We start from the raw sequence: 15,713 nt of genomic DNA, 5'->3' as shown, positions 1-15,713 counted from the left end.
TTCACCAGAAATCCACAAAGTAAAAGGCAATTAGGATATAAATACAGGAACCATGCAAAACAAAAGCACAAATGCGTCAACTGGGATAGAAAAAGTTAATGACGCTCTCTGGGACTAGAAATGATGTTTTAGGTATTATTCAATGGGAAATGTTATTTAGTGACAGTGTGCAATGTGTCAGTGCTCAGACTGCTCAGCTGTCTGCATGCGGTGGGTGGGTGGGTGAAGTGGAGCGGTAGCTACCTCGTTTTGGTTTCGTTTCTTGGTGAAAATATTGCGGATGAACGTTTCCTGCACCTCTTCCTGTTTGACCAGGTACTGCCACAGCCTCTTCACAGGCAGGGCAGAGTGGTGACTGGACCTGTAGCCACACAACACTCCCCTCGGTTATACAGCTCACTTACAAAAGGTATTTATGACGTTGTGTGGATCATATCAGTGTGTACCGAAAACCTACATTTACAGCAGTGGTCACTAACCTTTTCGGAGTCAAGATCACTTTCGATGTCAAAAAGCAAGACTAGATCTGACACTCAGATTTATTTAGAAAAGGACTTGTAATGCGCATATGCAACATTAACTTAATAAAAACAGTTCTGTAGGAAAGTTTTGTGCAGTAGGACTGATACATTATCACAGCATATTGACTATGCTTGGCCTGCCAATATTGTTCTTCTCAGGCCATATTATATTTTAAAACTCAATCTTTTCTAACAAATTAGATCATTTGTTGTATCAGTTGGGAGGCACAGCTGAGAATAAATTGAAATAATTAGCTTTTTTATTTTACTGGACTGATGGTCAATCTCAGTGGTGGGAGAGAGAAGCAGAGGGTCCATCCCTCACTGTCCTCTCTTTTTCTCTGGTGAAACTGACCAGAGAGAGGAGACACTGTCTTCCTCCTGACGGCCCAACTTGAGACACACCACATTATTTCTGTCTCATGCACAAATTCATGTTGTTTTCCTATGACCAGAGAAAGTGAAATATCCCTTGATATTAAAATATACACGACGAGCTGCTAATAATACAAATACTGGCCTATCGATACACTTGGCTACTCATGTACTGCAGCTGCAGTGCTGGTTGTAGCGTGAGTGGAAGTAGCGAGAAACACGTTTTATGTTCTGTAAAAGTGCTGAATAAAAACAGTGTTAACAGTGTTGAATAAAAACGTAAACATGAAGTCACTTATAAAAACAGCAGCTCTTTGCTGTATTGTTTGACAGTCTCTCTCTGGTCGTGGTTTTAAAAGTTATGAGATCTCACGTAAGCTAGTATCAAACTCTACTGTTGGGTCGTGAAAGCTGTAGGCATGGTATTTTGAGCTATCCGACTGGCCAGAGCAGTAGGCACACTTGATTTAGCTCTCCTGGTCCATCTGGTAGGCGGAGTTTGTCCCTTCAGACAAATGAAACGGTTCAAAATGGGAACACTTCGCCTACCTAGCGCGGAGGGCCTCTGAATCAAGTGAACCTACCATCAACCTCGCAAGACGAATAGAACAAAAAAAATAGCGCGCAAGGCTTTGGGGAACAGCATCGTTGGCTTTTCTACAGAAATGCGCCCTGATGATCGACTAGGAATGCGCCCTGATGATCGACTAGGAATGCGCCCTGATGATCGACCAGTCGAATGCAATTGACCGGTTGGTGACCACTGATTTACAGAATGTTATGGCAAACATATCAGTATACAGAGAATTCCTGTTTGGCACTCACCTGAAGGGTGTGTTGGAGGGCTCAAACAGGGCTTTGTGTCTGAGGATGGCGGGGCCCGAGGCAGCCGTCTCGTCCAGAGGGTGTGTGGAGATGTACTTGGAGGGCGGCCCCCCGAAGATCTCCAGCCTCTTCAGCAACACCTGCTCCCAACGCTGGAGGGTTTTCAGCACCGCGTGACACAGAGGAGAGCCCACAGGTAGATCTAAGAGAAACACACAAATACTAGGTGACATTAACAACAGTACATTCAGAGACGTGAGACTTCACAAAAAGGGCAGGCAGTTATCTAAAAGGGAGTCTGGTTCAATATCACAAAATCCCTCTCTTAGTTTAGACTTCACAAGCACTAATGCTTCCAACTAAAATTGTCTCCACAAATAGACATTAGTCCAGTGGTTGTGAAGGCTAGTTGTCGTTACTGTACGGTACCTAGTAGGTCGTGTCCTGCCATGGGGTAGAATGACTTCAGGTTGCCTAGGACCAGCTGGACCATGGCCAGACGCATCAGACACCAACTGGACACACACACACACAAATCACCATTGTTATGTCTAACCATCACTGACAAGAGTAACGTCCATTTGCTTTGATAGTGCTGCCCACCGACTGTACCTGTAGGAGTTGGGATTGGAATGTTCTCGGCTAGGAGAGTTGGGGTCAAAGTCTCCAAACTCGTCTTCATCATCATCATCCTCGTCCTGACTGCCCTGGCTCTCCTCCGAGTCGTACTCCACCCTGCTCTCTGACGGAGGGAGGAAAGGCTGTGGGAGGAGGAGGAGAAAACACTATAAACACAGACATACAGTTGAAGTCAGAAGTTTACATACACCTTAGCCAAGTACATTTAAAATCAGTTTTTCACAATTCCTGACATTTAATCCTATCCTAATTCCCTGTCTTAGGTCAGTTAGGATCCCAACTTTATTTTAAGAATGTGAAATGTAAGAATAATAGTAGAGTGATTTATTTCAGCTTTTATTTCTTTCATCACATTCCCAGCGGGTCAGAAGTTCACATACACTCAATAAGTGTTTGGTAGCATTGCCTTTAAATAGTTTAACTTGGATCAAACATTTTGGGTAGACTTCCACAAGCTTCCCACAATAAGTTGGGTGAATTATGGCCCATTCCTCCTGACAGAGCTGGTGTAACCGAGCCAGGTTTGTAGGCCTCCTTGCTCGCACACACTTTTTCAGTTCTGCCCACAATTTTTTCTATAGGATTGAGGTTTGGGCTTTGTGATGGCCACTCCAATAAACTTGACTTTGCCAAAACTTTGGAAGGATGCTTGGGATCATTGTCCATTCGGAAGACCCATTTGCGACCAAGCTTTAACTTCCTGATGTCATGAGATGTTGCTTCAATATATCCCCATAATTTGCCTCCCTCATGATGCCATCTATTTTGTGTCCCTCCTGCAGCAATGCACCCCTGCAACATGATGCTGCCACCCCCGTGCTTCCCGGTTGGGATGGTGTTCGTCGGCTTGTAAGCCTCTCCCTTTTTCCTCCAGACATAACGATGGTCATGATAGCCAAACAGTTCTATTTTTGTTTCATCAGACCAGGGGACATTTCTCCAAAAAGTACGATCTTTGTCCCCATGTGCAGTTGCAAACCGTAGTCTGGCTTTTTATATGGCGGTTCTGGAGCAGTGGCTTCTTCCTTTCTGCACGGCCTTTCAGGTTATGTCGATATAGGACTCGTTTTACTGTGGATATAGATACTTTTGTACCCGTTTCCTCCAGCATCTTCACAAGGTCCTTTGCTGTAGTTCTGGGATTGATTTTCACTTTTCGCACCAAAGTACGTTCATCTCTAGGAGACAGAACGCATCTCCTTCCTGAGCGGATGATGGCTGCGTGGTCCCATGGTGTTTATACTTGTGTACTATTATTTTTACAGATGAACGTGGTACCTTCAGGTGTTCGAAAATTGCTCCCAAGGATGAACCAGACTTGTGGAGGTCTTGGCTGATTTCTTTTGATTTTCCCATGATAACAGGCAAAGAGGCACTGGGTTTGAAGGTAGGCCTTGAAATACATCCACAGGTAAACCTCCAATTGACTCAAATGATGTCAATGAGTCTATCAGAAGCTTCTAAAGCCATGACATCATTTTCTGGAATTTTCCAAGCTGTTTAAAGGCACAGTCAACTTAGTGTATGTAAACCTCTGACCCACTGGAATTGTGATACAGTGGGTCGTTAAATAATCTGTCTGTAAACAACAGACTTTCCAAAACTATAGTTTGTTATTAACAAGAAATGTGTGGAGTGGTTGAAAAACTAGCTTTAAATGACTCCAACCTAAGTGTATGTAAACTTCTGACTTCAACTGTACATACATGTTAGAATGAGCTGAATGACTGGGTATTTTAGAGGGGCATGGTTTAAGTGAACTATGAACCTGGAAGTGTACACTACTACGGTACCTTTGCGATAAAGTAGTCCCAGATGCTGAGCTCCGGGGGTACAAAGTGCTCTTTGAAGATGGAGGTCTCTTGCTCCACCACAGGGCTGGTTGGGCTGGAGGTCTCTGGCCCCTCTCTGGAGGCACTGCGTGGTGACGACGACAGCAGCTTGAAGCGCCTGGGCTTCCTATCGAACTCCTCATTGGCTGCTGAGACAACCACACACATGCCATATTTATTGGACATACTGGACTTATAATATTACGGATAATATTGAGACGAACAAGAGCTGCAGTGTGTGTAGACTGTTGTTCCAGCCCAGCTGTAATACGCCTGATTCAACCAATCACAATCTTCAACAGATCTTTGAATCAGGGGTGAAGGCTGCCCACACGGCTCCGAGTTGCCCACCCTTGTGTTACAGTTACATCAGCCTCTACATCTGACGAGCACACACACACACCTGGAGGTGACTTGGCCTTACTGGGCTTCTCTGTGATGGGGGTACGCGCCCCCCCTCCGAACACAGCCACCCACAGCTTGCTGTTGAGCGGGTGGGCCACGATGCGGAACAGCTCGTTGCTGGAGTGAGTGGCCAGGCCGTGCACAAACAGGCTGAGGAAGACAGCCGTCAGGATCTCACACAGTAACACGGCCAGGCCTGGCTGGCTCTCCTCACCAGCAGAGTTCAACAGGCGGATCAGGGTACTGATACCTGACACACAGAGACCGTGAGGGAGTGCGAGTGAATGAATTGACTAGAATTAAAGAATCACTTTATTCAAAAAAACATTATTTCAGTATGTTTTTTAGATGGAGCACTTTTACTGATGTAAAAGGCATCACACTTTTTTGCTTTTTAATGAAAGAACAAAATACTAATTAACAAAATATTAACTAATTGTAATTAACAAAATACTAATTAACAAAATATTAACTAATTGTAATTAACAAAATACTAATTAACAAAATACAAAAATGTGTTTGTGTTTAAAGGGATCCTTTAAAAGTTGTATGTTTAGGACTGTGGTGTTAAAGGGGGAATCTGCAATTGCTACATACATTTGACTTCTACATTAATACTATGTACCCATTGATTTTTGAAGAATATTATTTAGAAATGCTTCATAAGATTAGTTCAACAATCGTAACCCATCAGAAGACAAAACAGATTTTTTTTTTTATTCCAATGTTTGTAAACAAACACTATCGCCTCAAGCCATGGTTAAAACTGTCATTTTGATCTCATGGATGGTCAGTCCTTGCATCCCATAGCTGTCTATGAATTTGAGAGTGGTTACATTTGTCCAGACCCATCCCTCAGCGGGGTCTACACTTTGTTATTGTTTGAACTGCAGATTGCCCCTTTAATGTAGCAATCAAGCAATGGTTCTCCAAACAGGGTACAATTTCTGTGAAATTAAGTGAAAACTGGTGGAAGTAAAGTGGGATTACCTGGCCACTGTGCTGGGTGGGTGTTGGGCAGTACAGTCTCCTCCATGCTCACAGTGCGTACCGAGTGGTGCTGGAAGGAGAGGATACTCTGGTACACTATCCCAGTGAACTGGTTCACATGGCTGGGAGGAGAGAAAGACAAGGAAGTACACCCACTCAGTCATTTAGCAAGAAGGAAGGGGACGTTCCATTAAACAAGGGATTATCAACCAGGGGAAACGGCGACGTGTACATAGGCCTATATGGAGCGGACTGTAAATGTTTTAACTTCTCTGAATCCAGAGAACAGCAGACCCATTTAACACATAAAACACTAATACACTGCTGTGACTCCTCACCCTCTGGTTACAATAAAGAATTCAGGAGATCTATAGATGAAGAGCAGAAGTGTATTCTGACATCAAAGAGCCTTCTCTAGATATTTAATGAGTTGGGAGGCAGCACAGAGTTCCATCTCTCACAGGGGGGATATATAGCTCTCTCAAAATGATGGTTCTATTTCAGTATACTGACGGGTTTATTAGAGTGCATTGTATATCTACTAAGTCCTCTATTAAGCTTGCATGAAAGAGCTGATTCCTGTCACATAACACAGAATTGAGTTACTGGAAGTGTACAGGCTAAATCTGCAATATTAGAACATAAAGTGCTTCTTTAGTGGACAGAGCAGGTTGAAAAGGACCGTGAAACTGCAACATAAAAAGCCAGCGTTTCGAAGCCTTTCACATGTTCGCCAGATGGAATCACCTACCATGAGTTGAATTTAGAGTCAACGTTTCGACAAACCTCTAACACGACTGCGGCGTGAGTTTTCATTAGCATAACAAAAGGAGAGTGTTGAATTAGAAAAAGCTAATTTAGTCGGACTGCACCGCTTCATTCTCCACACGAGAGGGGGAACTGTTGGGCACGGCTCAAAACAAAGTCCTTACTCGTTTACAGATCTGTGAGCTTTGAAATGCCAAGGTCAGGCGGAGGGCCGGGCGCAGTCACGTGATTCCTATTTTAAGGTCATTCAACTATTAGATGAGACAAAGAAAAAAGCCTTTTCTCTACTTTTTAACATCATACACTTTTCTCCTTGTAGTAGTACAGCTGTTAGAGAATCAAAAAACAGGACAAGGTTTTAATGATCATTATCCCAACATTATCATACACATACACTGACAGGCAGATTCTCAAAATCAGATGCATGGTGCAGTTGAAATGTCTGAACTGTTGCCTAATGCGCATTTCCCAGCATGCTGTTGGTTGTGAGTCGTTCTAGTACAGAGATCAGGAGCACAGATCAAAGTTGGCGGTGTTAGGATTCAGACTAACCTGTGGTTGTGGCCGTCGCAGAGACACTGGTATATGCAGGCGGACAGCGAGGCTGCCAGTGTGTGCATCACATAGATCTGGGAGAGCAGGAGGTATGAGACACATTAGGAGCAGCAGAACAGCACCATCAACTCACCTTATATTACCAGTGATATCCATCTATCACAATATCTCCACTAAAACACTTCTGATAAGATATGACCCCTGTCAAATTCACAGCACATTACCGCCCCTGTCAAATTCACAGCATATTACCACCCCTGTCAAATTCACAGCACATTACCGCCCCACATCCACCCCGCACAACCAACACAAGTACCACTCTGATCTCTCAACATGCTCTTTGTTTGGAGCACACAGCATGACGATAGCCTTGGCTGATGCACGTGTGTCTGACCTCGTTGTTGACGACGTCTGGGTGTGGCGGGGAGTCCAGTGCGTTGATGGTGTGCAGGATGTCGTGGGTGAGGTTGGTCAGATGGACGATGGGGTTGGCCACAACTGTCTTGGCACTGGCAGTGCAGGCCAGCAGGAGAGGAATGGAGGCGTGGTGCAGGTAGGGGGCGACGGCTGACTGGACACCGTCATCCTGTGGACATAGAGTAGCATGGCGTGAAGTGTGGCTCCAAGACTAACAGACAAAATACATAAACAACTGAGCTGGATCTGTCTGAGCGAACTCTGTGTGTGTGCTGAGCCATATGGCAGACTGAGCATCTACCACTATAACATTGTTTTTTGATCCCCCCCCCCCCCCCCCACACTTTTTATCTGAAATCATCATCACCAACTAAGTAACTTCTCATATAAAAGTTTAAAATGTTTTGAGCTAGTAATGTCAATATTTATCTTTAGAAATGAGCTATGACATACATAGACCATTTATGTAATGCAGCTTTGGATTTCACCCTTCTCAAAAACAGGGAATTTCACCCCCATTTGGAACTTTACAGAGAGCCGTTCTCTTCTCCCGTTCTGACCAGTGCATCTTGCACTTGCAAAAATGATTGCTGTCCTTGTTATGACATTTCATCTTTACCCTGTTCAGTTAAAAATGACCAAATGCACTGATTGTTTGAAGCAGAACTACCAAAAATATTTTGTATAGTGAACCTGGCAATCGAAAAGCCCCAATCATCAGTTAAATGTGCAATCAGCAGCAAGATGAGAGTTGTGTCCACGATGGTAGACTACACAGCCATGCTGGTAAAACACCATTTTCTACAGCGCATTTGGTAACAATGACATAGACAATTACATTGGTTGTCCCTAAAGCCTATGATTTATTATTGCAAAAGCCATTTTCCAAAAATCTGAATGCTGAAGGTGTGAGGCAGATATAGCCTACACATATTGAAGCAGGGATGGGGGACGGCCTACTTCTCGTTGGAGCGAGAAGCTGCTTCTCCTGCACTGTGCGCAGTTATCTGAATTTTAGATCAATGTCAAACGCAGATACAGGTATAAAAGTCCAATAGGCTGAAGGAGAGGACGCATCAACTCAGTCACAACATGAGGTATTTTCGTAATAAGGCAGGAAAAATAAGGAACAAAACACGTTAACGAACAGCCGATTCGGTTTTATTACCGATTAATGCTTTACTTGCTTTACTTTATCCGCGGACCGATGCATTCGCATCTTAAACATTTGAACCAGTAAACGATGCGTATCGGCAAATTTTTACATCCCTAAAAAGAAAATGCAACAGAATTACATCCTGGCTCCTATTCTGCGGTTCACTCATCAGATCAGATGCTTTGATGTCAAACTTAAAGTAAGTCATCTCAGACAGAGGCATTACTGTCATGTGGTATGACAGGAGCATCTGATGTTCCAAACGCTCCAGAGGAGAGCAGTGTTTGTGTGTTCCTGGTTTGGAGACTCGATGCTTGTCTCCCTATAAGTAGGACGAGACGTCAGAAGAGAATTGGAATCAGTCTTGTCTGTCAGACAGCCAGCCACTCACTACAGAAGTCACTGAGTCCAACCATCAGCAAAACCCCAGCCCGGCAAACACGAGGCTGAAACAAAATGGCAAGCTCCCCTTTCTTTGCTTCAGTTTTTGTGTTGCCCTTCCTTCGTATCCCTCAGAGAACTTGCTGTCAAGTACTGAAATGCAAGAGCCTTTTTCTTAGTCTTGTTAACAACAAAGATACTTTTTTGTTAGAAGAGTTTTAATGCTGCACTGAACAAAAATATATATAAAATGCAATGTGTAAAGTGTTGGTCCCATGTTTTGTTAGATGAAATAAAGTATCACAGAAATGTTTAATATGCACAACAAGCTCATTTCTCTTAGATTTTGTCCACAAATTTGTTTACATCCCTGTTAGTGAGCATTTCTCATTTGCCAAGTTAATCCATACACCTGACAGGTGTGGTATATCAATAATCTGATTAAACAGCATGATCATTACCCAGGTGCACCTTGTGCTGGGGACAATAAAAGGCCACTCTAAAATGTACAGTTGTCACACAACACAATGCCACAGATGTCTTGAGGGAGCGTGCAATTGGCATGCTGACTGCAAGAACATCCACCAGAGCTATTGACAAAGAATTGAATATTTATTTCTCTACCATAATGTTGTTTTAGATCATTTGTCAGGAGGTCCAACTGGCCTCACAACCGCAGACCACGTGTATGGCGTTGTGTGGGTGAGTGGTTTGCTGATGTCAACATTGTGAACAGAGTGCCCCATGGTCGCGATGGGGTTATGGTATGGGCAGGCATAAGCTACGGCCAATGAACACAAATGCATTTTATCGATGGCAATTTTAATGCAAAGAGATACTGTGACAAGATCCTGAGGCCCATAGTCGTGCCATTCATCCACCGCCATCACCTCATGTTTCAGCATGATAATGCACAGCCCCATATTGCAAGGAACTGTACAGAATTCCTGGAAGCAGAAAATGTCCCAGTTCTTCCATGCCCTGCATACTAACCAGACATGTTAGCAATTGGGCATGTTTGGGATGCTCTGGATTGACGTGTACGACAGAGTGTTCCAGTTCCCGCCAATATCCAGCAACTTTGCACAGCCATTGAAGAGGAGTGGGACAACATTCCACAGGCCACAATCAACAACCTGAGAAACTCTATGCGAAGGAGATGTGTCGCCCTGCATGATGCAAATAGTGGTCACACCAGATACTGACTGGTTTTCTGATCCACGCCCCTACCTTCTATTTTTAAGGTATCTGTGACCAACAGATGTATATCTGTATTCCCAGTCATGTGAAATCCATAGATTAATTGATTTCAATTGACTGATTTCCTTATATGAACTGTAACTCAGTAAAATCTTTGAAATTGTTGCATGTTGTGTTTATATTTCTGTTCAGTACAATTATAAAACTGGGTGGTTGGAGCCCTGCATGCTGATTGGCTGAAAGCCGTGGTATATCAGACAGTATACCACAGGTATGGCAAAATGTAATTACGTTGGTAACCAGTTTATAATAGCAATAAGTCAACTCGGGGGTTTGTGATATGGCCAATATCGCTATGATCCTTATTGATGTCACTTGTTAGATCCACTTCAATCAGTGTAGATGAAAGGGAGGACACCGGCTAAAGAAGTATTTTTAAGCCTTGAGACATGGATTGTGTATGTGTGCCATTCAGAGGGTGGGCAAGAAAAAATATTTACGTTTCTATAGGGTATGGTAGTAGGTTCCCAGGCATACTGGTTTGAGTCAAAAACTGCAACGCTGCTGGGTGTTTCATGTTTAACAGTTTCCCGTGTTTATCAAGAATGGTCCACCACCCAAAGGACATCCAGCCAACTTGACACAACTGTGGGAACCATTGGAGTCAACATGGGCCAGCATCCCCGTGGAACACCTTGTAGAGTCCATGCCCTGACCAATTGAGGCTGTTCTGAAGGCAAAAGGGGGTGCTAATGTTCCTAATGTTTTGTACACATTATATATGGCTATTGTATCCAGTTGTTACTCATTTTAATAAGATTGACAACATACAGTGTGTGCGTTGGTGTGTGCTGTACCTGTTGAGACTCCTGAAGCAGCAGGATGAGTTCCATGCGCACCGAGGCCAGGCCTCCTCCGTGGGAGCCGTGCAAGCTGCAGTAGCTGAGGAACATGCGCAGGAGAGGCTGGTTGCTCTGTAGCCAGTGTCTGCGGGTGCGCTGAGCCTCACCAGGGTGGGCCTGGGCCTCCTCCTCTCCACCCGGCCCTGCCATTCCCAGGGCCAGCTCTGGCAGGCAGGGCTTGTAGCTGCAGCACCTCTGCAGGGCCACCACCTCCCTCTCCAGCCACTGGCACAGCTGGTAGCGGAGCTTCCCCCCGTCCAGCTCGTAACCTGTGGACAGAGTCCGCAGCTCCGTGGTCAGGATCTTTAGGCAGGCGCTGAATTTGAGTTGAGCGGCCAGGATGTCCTCAGAGGGCATGAGGAAGTCACCCTCGTCCAGCAGCGTCTCCGTCAATGGAGAGATGGCGTCTTGAAAGACACTACTGGTGTTGTCGGCACTCTTCATGGCCAAGCCCTGTGGTTCGTCGTCTTCGTCCTCTTCCTCCTCCTTGTCGCTGTCCCATTTCAACTCCAGGGCTTCATCCTGAACCGACACAGAGGGCTGGCCCCAGTCAAAACTCAGCACAGAGTCCGATTGGCTATTGGACAAGCTGTCTGACACAGACTCGAAGCCGTTCAACGCGGGCTGAGACCAGTCCAAATCTGACGCCTGTTCCTTTTTCGTCTCGCTCAGGTCGGGGTTGGTGGTATCGTCCTGGGGGAGCTTGGATCTTTTGACGACTTTGGGCATTTTGGAGAGGACCTCCAGGGCCAGCATGGGGCAGCCGGCCTGCAGGTGAGCGTAGGCTGCGGTGAAGAACAGCCTCCTCTCCACCAGGCTGATTGAGTTTGCCATGCGACCCTCCGCTGTCAGACCCACCCTGGTCTTCTCAGACGAGCCAAAATGGCGGCGCAGCAGTAAGGGATGTGTGCGGAGGTAGGTGTAGAAGTTGAAGACCTCCGGGCTACAGAGGGACGTGGACGAGGTACCTGCAAATCACAGCTCTGTCATTTCCCCAGGCATTCACATCATCAATTTATCTTAAAATAATCAAACGTCAAATCTAAGAAGGGAAAAAGCATCGTTCTCTTACTACTACCTGGTTGAGTTGTGTGGCCAGCCTGAGTAGAGGACGCTAGGTTTGGGGCAGCAGGCTGCTCCAACAGAGTATCCAGGGCCCGGCTGTAGTCCTCCAGCACCCAGTAAGCCGTGCTACGCAGGAAGGGGTCCTGGTGGGCGGGGAGCTGGCGGTCTTGGCCCAGCACGTGCCTCTGCAGGATGCGTTTGTAGGTGGAGGACGTCTCAAACTCGGACTCATAGAGCCGGGAGATCACCAGGGCCAGCTGCAGGTCCTGCATCTTCTCCAGGCAAACCTGTACAAGGCAGGCCAAACCTCATCCAACAGTGTTGAAAGCATTTGCAGTAGCAACACAGAAAAATACCTCACAGGAATATCAAATAAGGTCACCTCTACCCTTTGCATGGCCAGATGTAATTTGTATAAATGCTCAAAGATACAACTTTGTATTTAATTATATATATTTTTTAAAGAGAGAGCTACCTCTCTCCTGAAAATCTTTGTATGAAAAAGGTGGACCTCATATCTACTGTAGCTGCTGACAGCGAAATTAGGCAATTTTTTTTAACCTCCACAGCGTCCTTGAGGGAGCCTGCCAAAAGAAAGAAGGCTGCAGAGTGCTGGAAGCGCTGCTTCCCCAGCAGAGAGAAGGCGTTCTTCAAGGCAGCCCTCCTCCACCTTTCCTCACCGAAGTTGTTGCTGAAGAACGTAGTCATTTTAGCATTCTTCTGAGACCTTGATGGAACAACACACGTTGGCATTAGACTATCTGTAATGTGAAATAATTGTTTCAATCTTTTCAGGGGATATGGGAAATTATATTCAAGAACTTCTCAAAGACGTTACCTGTACAGTCCCCAGACCACCGCTTTCTTTTTCATAGCGAGATAGAAGATGGCGGCGTCCAGAGGATCGTTCTGCCTTTGAAAAGACGCTTTTGCGACCTGATGAATAACGGAGGTAGAAAAACACATTTGTATATAGGTCATTCCACATTCTCTGATTTATATTACTGAATTCTGTGTTGCAGCAAAATCTGACTCTTGTTCTCCTTTTGTATTTCAAAGGCAACCAATAACTCTTAACTATCTATCTATCCACACACGTTCAAAAGTTAGGGGTCACTTAGAAATGTCTTTATTTTTTTTAAGACAAGCACATTTTTTGTCCATTAAAATAACATTGAATTGATCAGAAATACAGTGTAGACATTGTTAATGTGGTAAGCCATCACTCCTGTGTTCCAATGGCACATTGTGTTAGTTAATCCAAGTTAATAAAGGCTAATTGATCATTAGAAAACCCTTTTGCTATTATGTTAGCACAGCTGGAAACTGTTGTCCTGATTAAAGAAGCAATACAACTGGCCTTCTTTAGACTAGTTGAGTATCTGGAGCATCAGCATTTGTGGGTTCGATTACAGGCTCAAAATGGCCAGAAACAAGGAACGTTCTGTCTATTCTTGTTCTGAGAAATGAAGGCTATTCCATGCGAGAAATTGCCAAGAAACTGAAGATCTCGTACAACGCTGTGTACTACTCCCTTCACAGAACAGTGCAAACTGTCTCTAACCAAAATAGAAAGAGGAGTGGGAGGCCCCAGTGCACAACTGAGCAAGAGGACAATTACATTAGTGTGTCTAGTTTGAGAAACAGACCCCTCAGAAGTCCTCAACTGGCAGCTTCATTAAATAGTACCAGCAAAACACCAGTCTCAATGTCAACAGTGAAGAGGTGACTCCGGGATGCTGGCTTTCTAGGCAGGATGGATGAGTCTCTCCAGAGATGTTCAATCAGGTTCAAGTCCGGGCTCTGGCTGGGCCACTCAAGGACATTCAGAGACTTGTCCCGAAACCACTCCTGCATTGTCTTGGTTGTGTGCCAAGACAATGCCGTTGTCCTGGCACAGGGTCGTTGTCCTGTTTGAAGGTGAACCTTCACCCCAGTCTGAGGTCCTGAGTGCTCTGGAACAGGTTTTTATCCAGGATCTCTCTGTGCTCCGTTCCCTCGATCCTGACTAGTCTCCCAGTCCCTGCCGCTGAAAAACATCCCCACCACATGATGCTGTCACCACCATAATTCACCCTAGGGATGGTGCCAGGTTTCCTCCAGACATGACGCTTCGCATTCAGGCCAAATCTTTGTTTCATCAGACCAGAGAATCTTGCTTTTCATGGCCTGAGAGTCCTTTAGATGCCTTTTGACAAACTCCAAGCGGGCTGTCATGTGCCTTAAAGGTCTGATTGGTGGAGTGCTGCAGAGATGGTTGTCCTTCTGGAAGGTTATCCCATCTCCACAGAGTTACTCTGGAGCTGTGTCAGTGTGACCATTGGGTTCTTGGTCACCTCCCTGACCAAGGCCTTTCTCCCCCGATTGCTCAGTTTGGTCGGACGGCCAATTCTACTAAGAGTCCTGGTGGTTCCAAACTTGTTCCATTTAAGAATGATGGAGGCCACTGTGTTATCGGGGGACCTTCAATGCTGTATACATTTTTGGTACCCTTACCCAGATCTGTGCCTTGACACAATCCTGTCTCGGAGCTCTACGGACAATTCCTTCGACCTCATGGCTTGGTTTTTGCTCTGACATGCACTATCAACTGTGGGACCTTATATAAAACAGGTGTGTGCCTTTCCAAATCATGTCCAAATCAATTGAATTTACCACAGGTGGACTCCAAATTTTGAGTCTCATAGCAAAGGGTCTGAGTATTGATGGAAATGTCATATTTCAGTTTGACATTTTTTATAAATACGCAAACATTTTTTTAAAAACTTTTCGCTTTATGGGGTATTGTGTGTAGATTGATGTATTATTCTTGTTTTTAAATTAATTTAGAATAAGGTTGTAACATAAGACAATGTGGAAAAAGTCAAGGGGTCTGAATACTTGCCGAATGCACTGTATGTATGCATGCATGTATATATTTATTTAAAGGGAGGAAAGATGATCGCAATAGGTATATGGGACATATGGGCTCACTTTTTCTATACACCTCCGGAGTTTATTGGTGCTCCTGAGCCACCAGCCCATGCCCATGGCGCGGAGCTCGGGCCAGGTGGGGTCTCCTTTCTGCAAGGCAGGTAACATGTGGAGCAGCTCGTCCTCAGCCTCGGAGTGGAAGGCCCAGGCGTAGTGACATGTGGACAGACCTGGAGGACCAAACACAGGTTGTCAAGACAATCAAATGTCACACTAGTCTACACAGCACCAGGCTGGAGGAACTAGAGTTGTTTGACTATGTAATAATGTTAATTTACCCACATTGATTTAATTTATATGTATTTTTTTACAAAAATAAATAGGCTAATCAGCATAGGTCAGCCATGCAGGAATTAAACCCACAAGTCTAGTGTTGCAACAAGAATCATGTTCTAGCCATCTGAACCTCAGTGGGCTGCTGTGCTCAGTTGTGTTGAGTTCAGCCCTGCTTACCTTGGCGAAGCAGCTGAGCGCGATGGGCAGGAGGCAGGGTGGTCAGCAGGAACGTATGGAGCCTCACAGCCAACAGGAACTTCAGACCGCACTCATCCAAAGTTTCTCCACCTAGTCAATGGAAAGAACATGACCATCTGCAGTATTCCTCCTCACAGGGCTTCTACTAGAATAAAACAAATACACACCCTTTGTTCATAGTAGTCCATTGAACAACATTTTGTAAGGAGAAGGACTATAAAAGGACAGTTTGTGT

At 44.9% G+C, this 15,713-nt stretch overlaps 1 protein-coding gene across 6 annotated transcripts in view; it reads right to left on the bottom strand.

The window, feature by feature from the left end:
- Positions 1-15,713, bottom strand: part of dmxl1 (Dmx like 1) — a 53,322-nt gene that overhangs the window by 11,962 nt on the left and 25,647 nt on the right. For 4 of the 6 annotated variants that reach the window (XR_004207916.1, XM_020467627.2, XM_020467673.2 and 1 more), the window contains exons 20-34: positions 15,458-15,568; positions 15,005-15,174; positions 12,870-12,967; positions 12,593-12,758; positions 12,042-12,318; positions 10,922-11,934; positions 7,305-7,496; positions 6,908-6,984; positions 5,588-5,709; positions 4,596-4,847; positions 4,154-4,341; positions 2,334-2,482; positions 2,151-2,236; positions 1,722-1,923; positions 244-361 (exon numbers count right to left, since the gene is read on the bottom strand). Coding sequence is in view for 5 of the 6 variants with exons in the window: in XM_020467627.2 (XP_020323216.1) it covers positions 244-361; positions 1,722-1,923; positions 2,151-2,236; positions 2,334-2,482; positions 4,154-4,341; positions 4,596-4,847; positions 5,588-5,709; positions 6,908-6,984; positions 7,305-7,496; positions 10,922-11,934; positions 12,042-12,318; positions 12,593-12,758; positions 12,870-12,967; positions 15,005-15,174; positions 15,458-15,568 (3,221 nt within the window). In the remaining variant the exon portion in view is untranslated. The remainder of the gene's footprint in view (positions 1-243; positions 362-1,721; positions 1,924-2,150; positions 2,237-2,333; positions 2,483-4,153; positions 4,342-4,595; positions 4,848-5,587; positions 5,710-6,907; positions 6,985-7,304; positions 7,497-10,921; positions 11,935-12,041; positions 12,319-12,592; positions 12,759-12,869; positions 12,968-15,004; positions 15,175-15,457; positions 15,569-15,713) is intronic. The other 2 variants (XM_020467652.2, XM_020467643.2) reach the window with 2 other exon arrangements.

This window comes from Oncorhynchus kisutch, linkage group LG3 (genome assembly GCF_002021735.2).
Source record: "Oncorhynchus kisutch isolate 150728-3 linkage group LG3, Okis_V2, whole genome shotgun sequence".
NCBI lineage: Eukaryota > Metazoa > Chordata > Actinopteri > Salmoniformes > Salmonidae > Oncorhynchus > Oncorhynchus kisutch.
The sequence above is the reverse complement of the archived record's forward strand: the minus strand, read 5'-3'. Positions and strand labels throughout refer to the sequence as shown.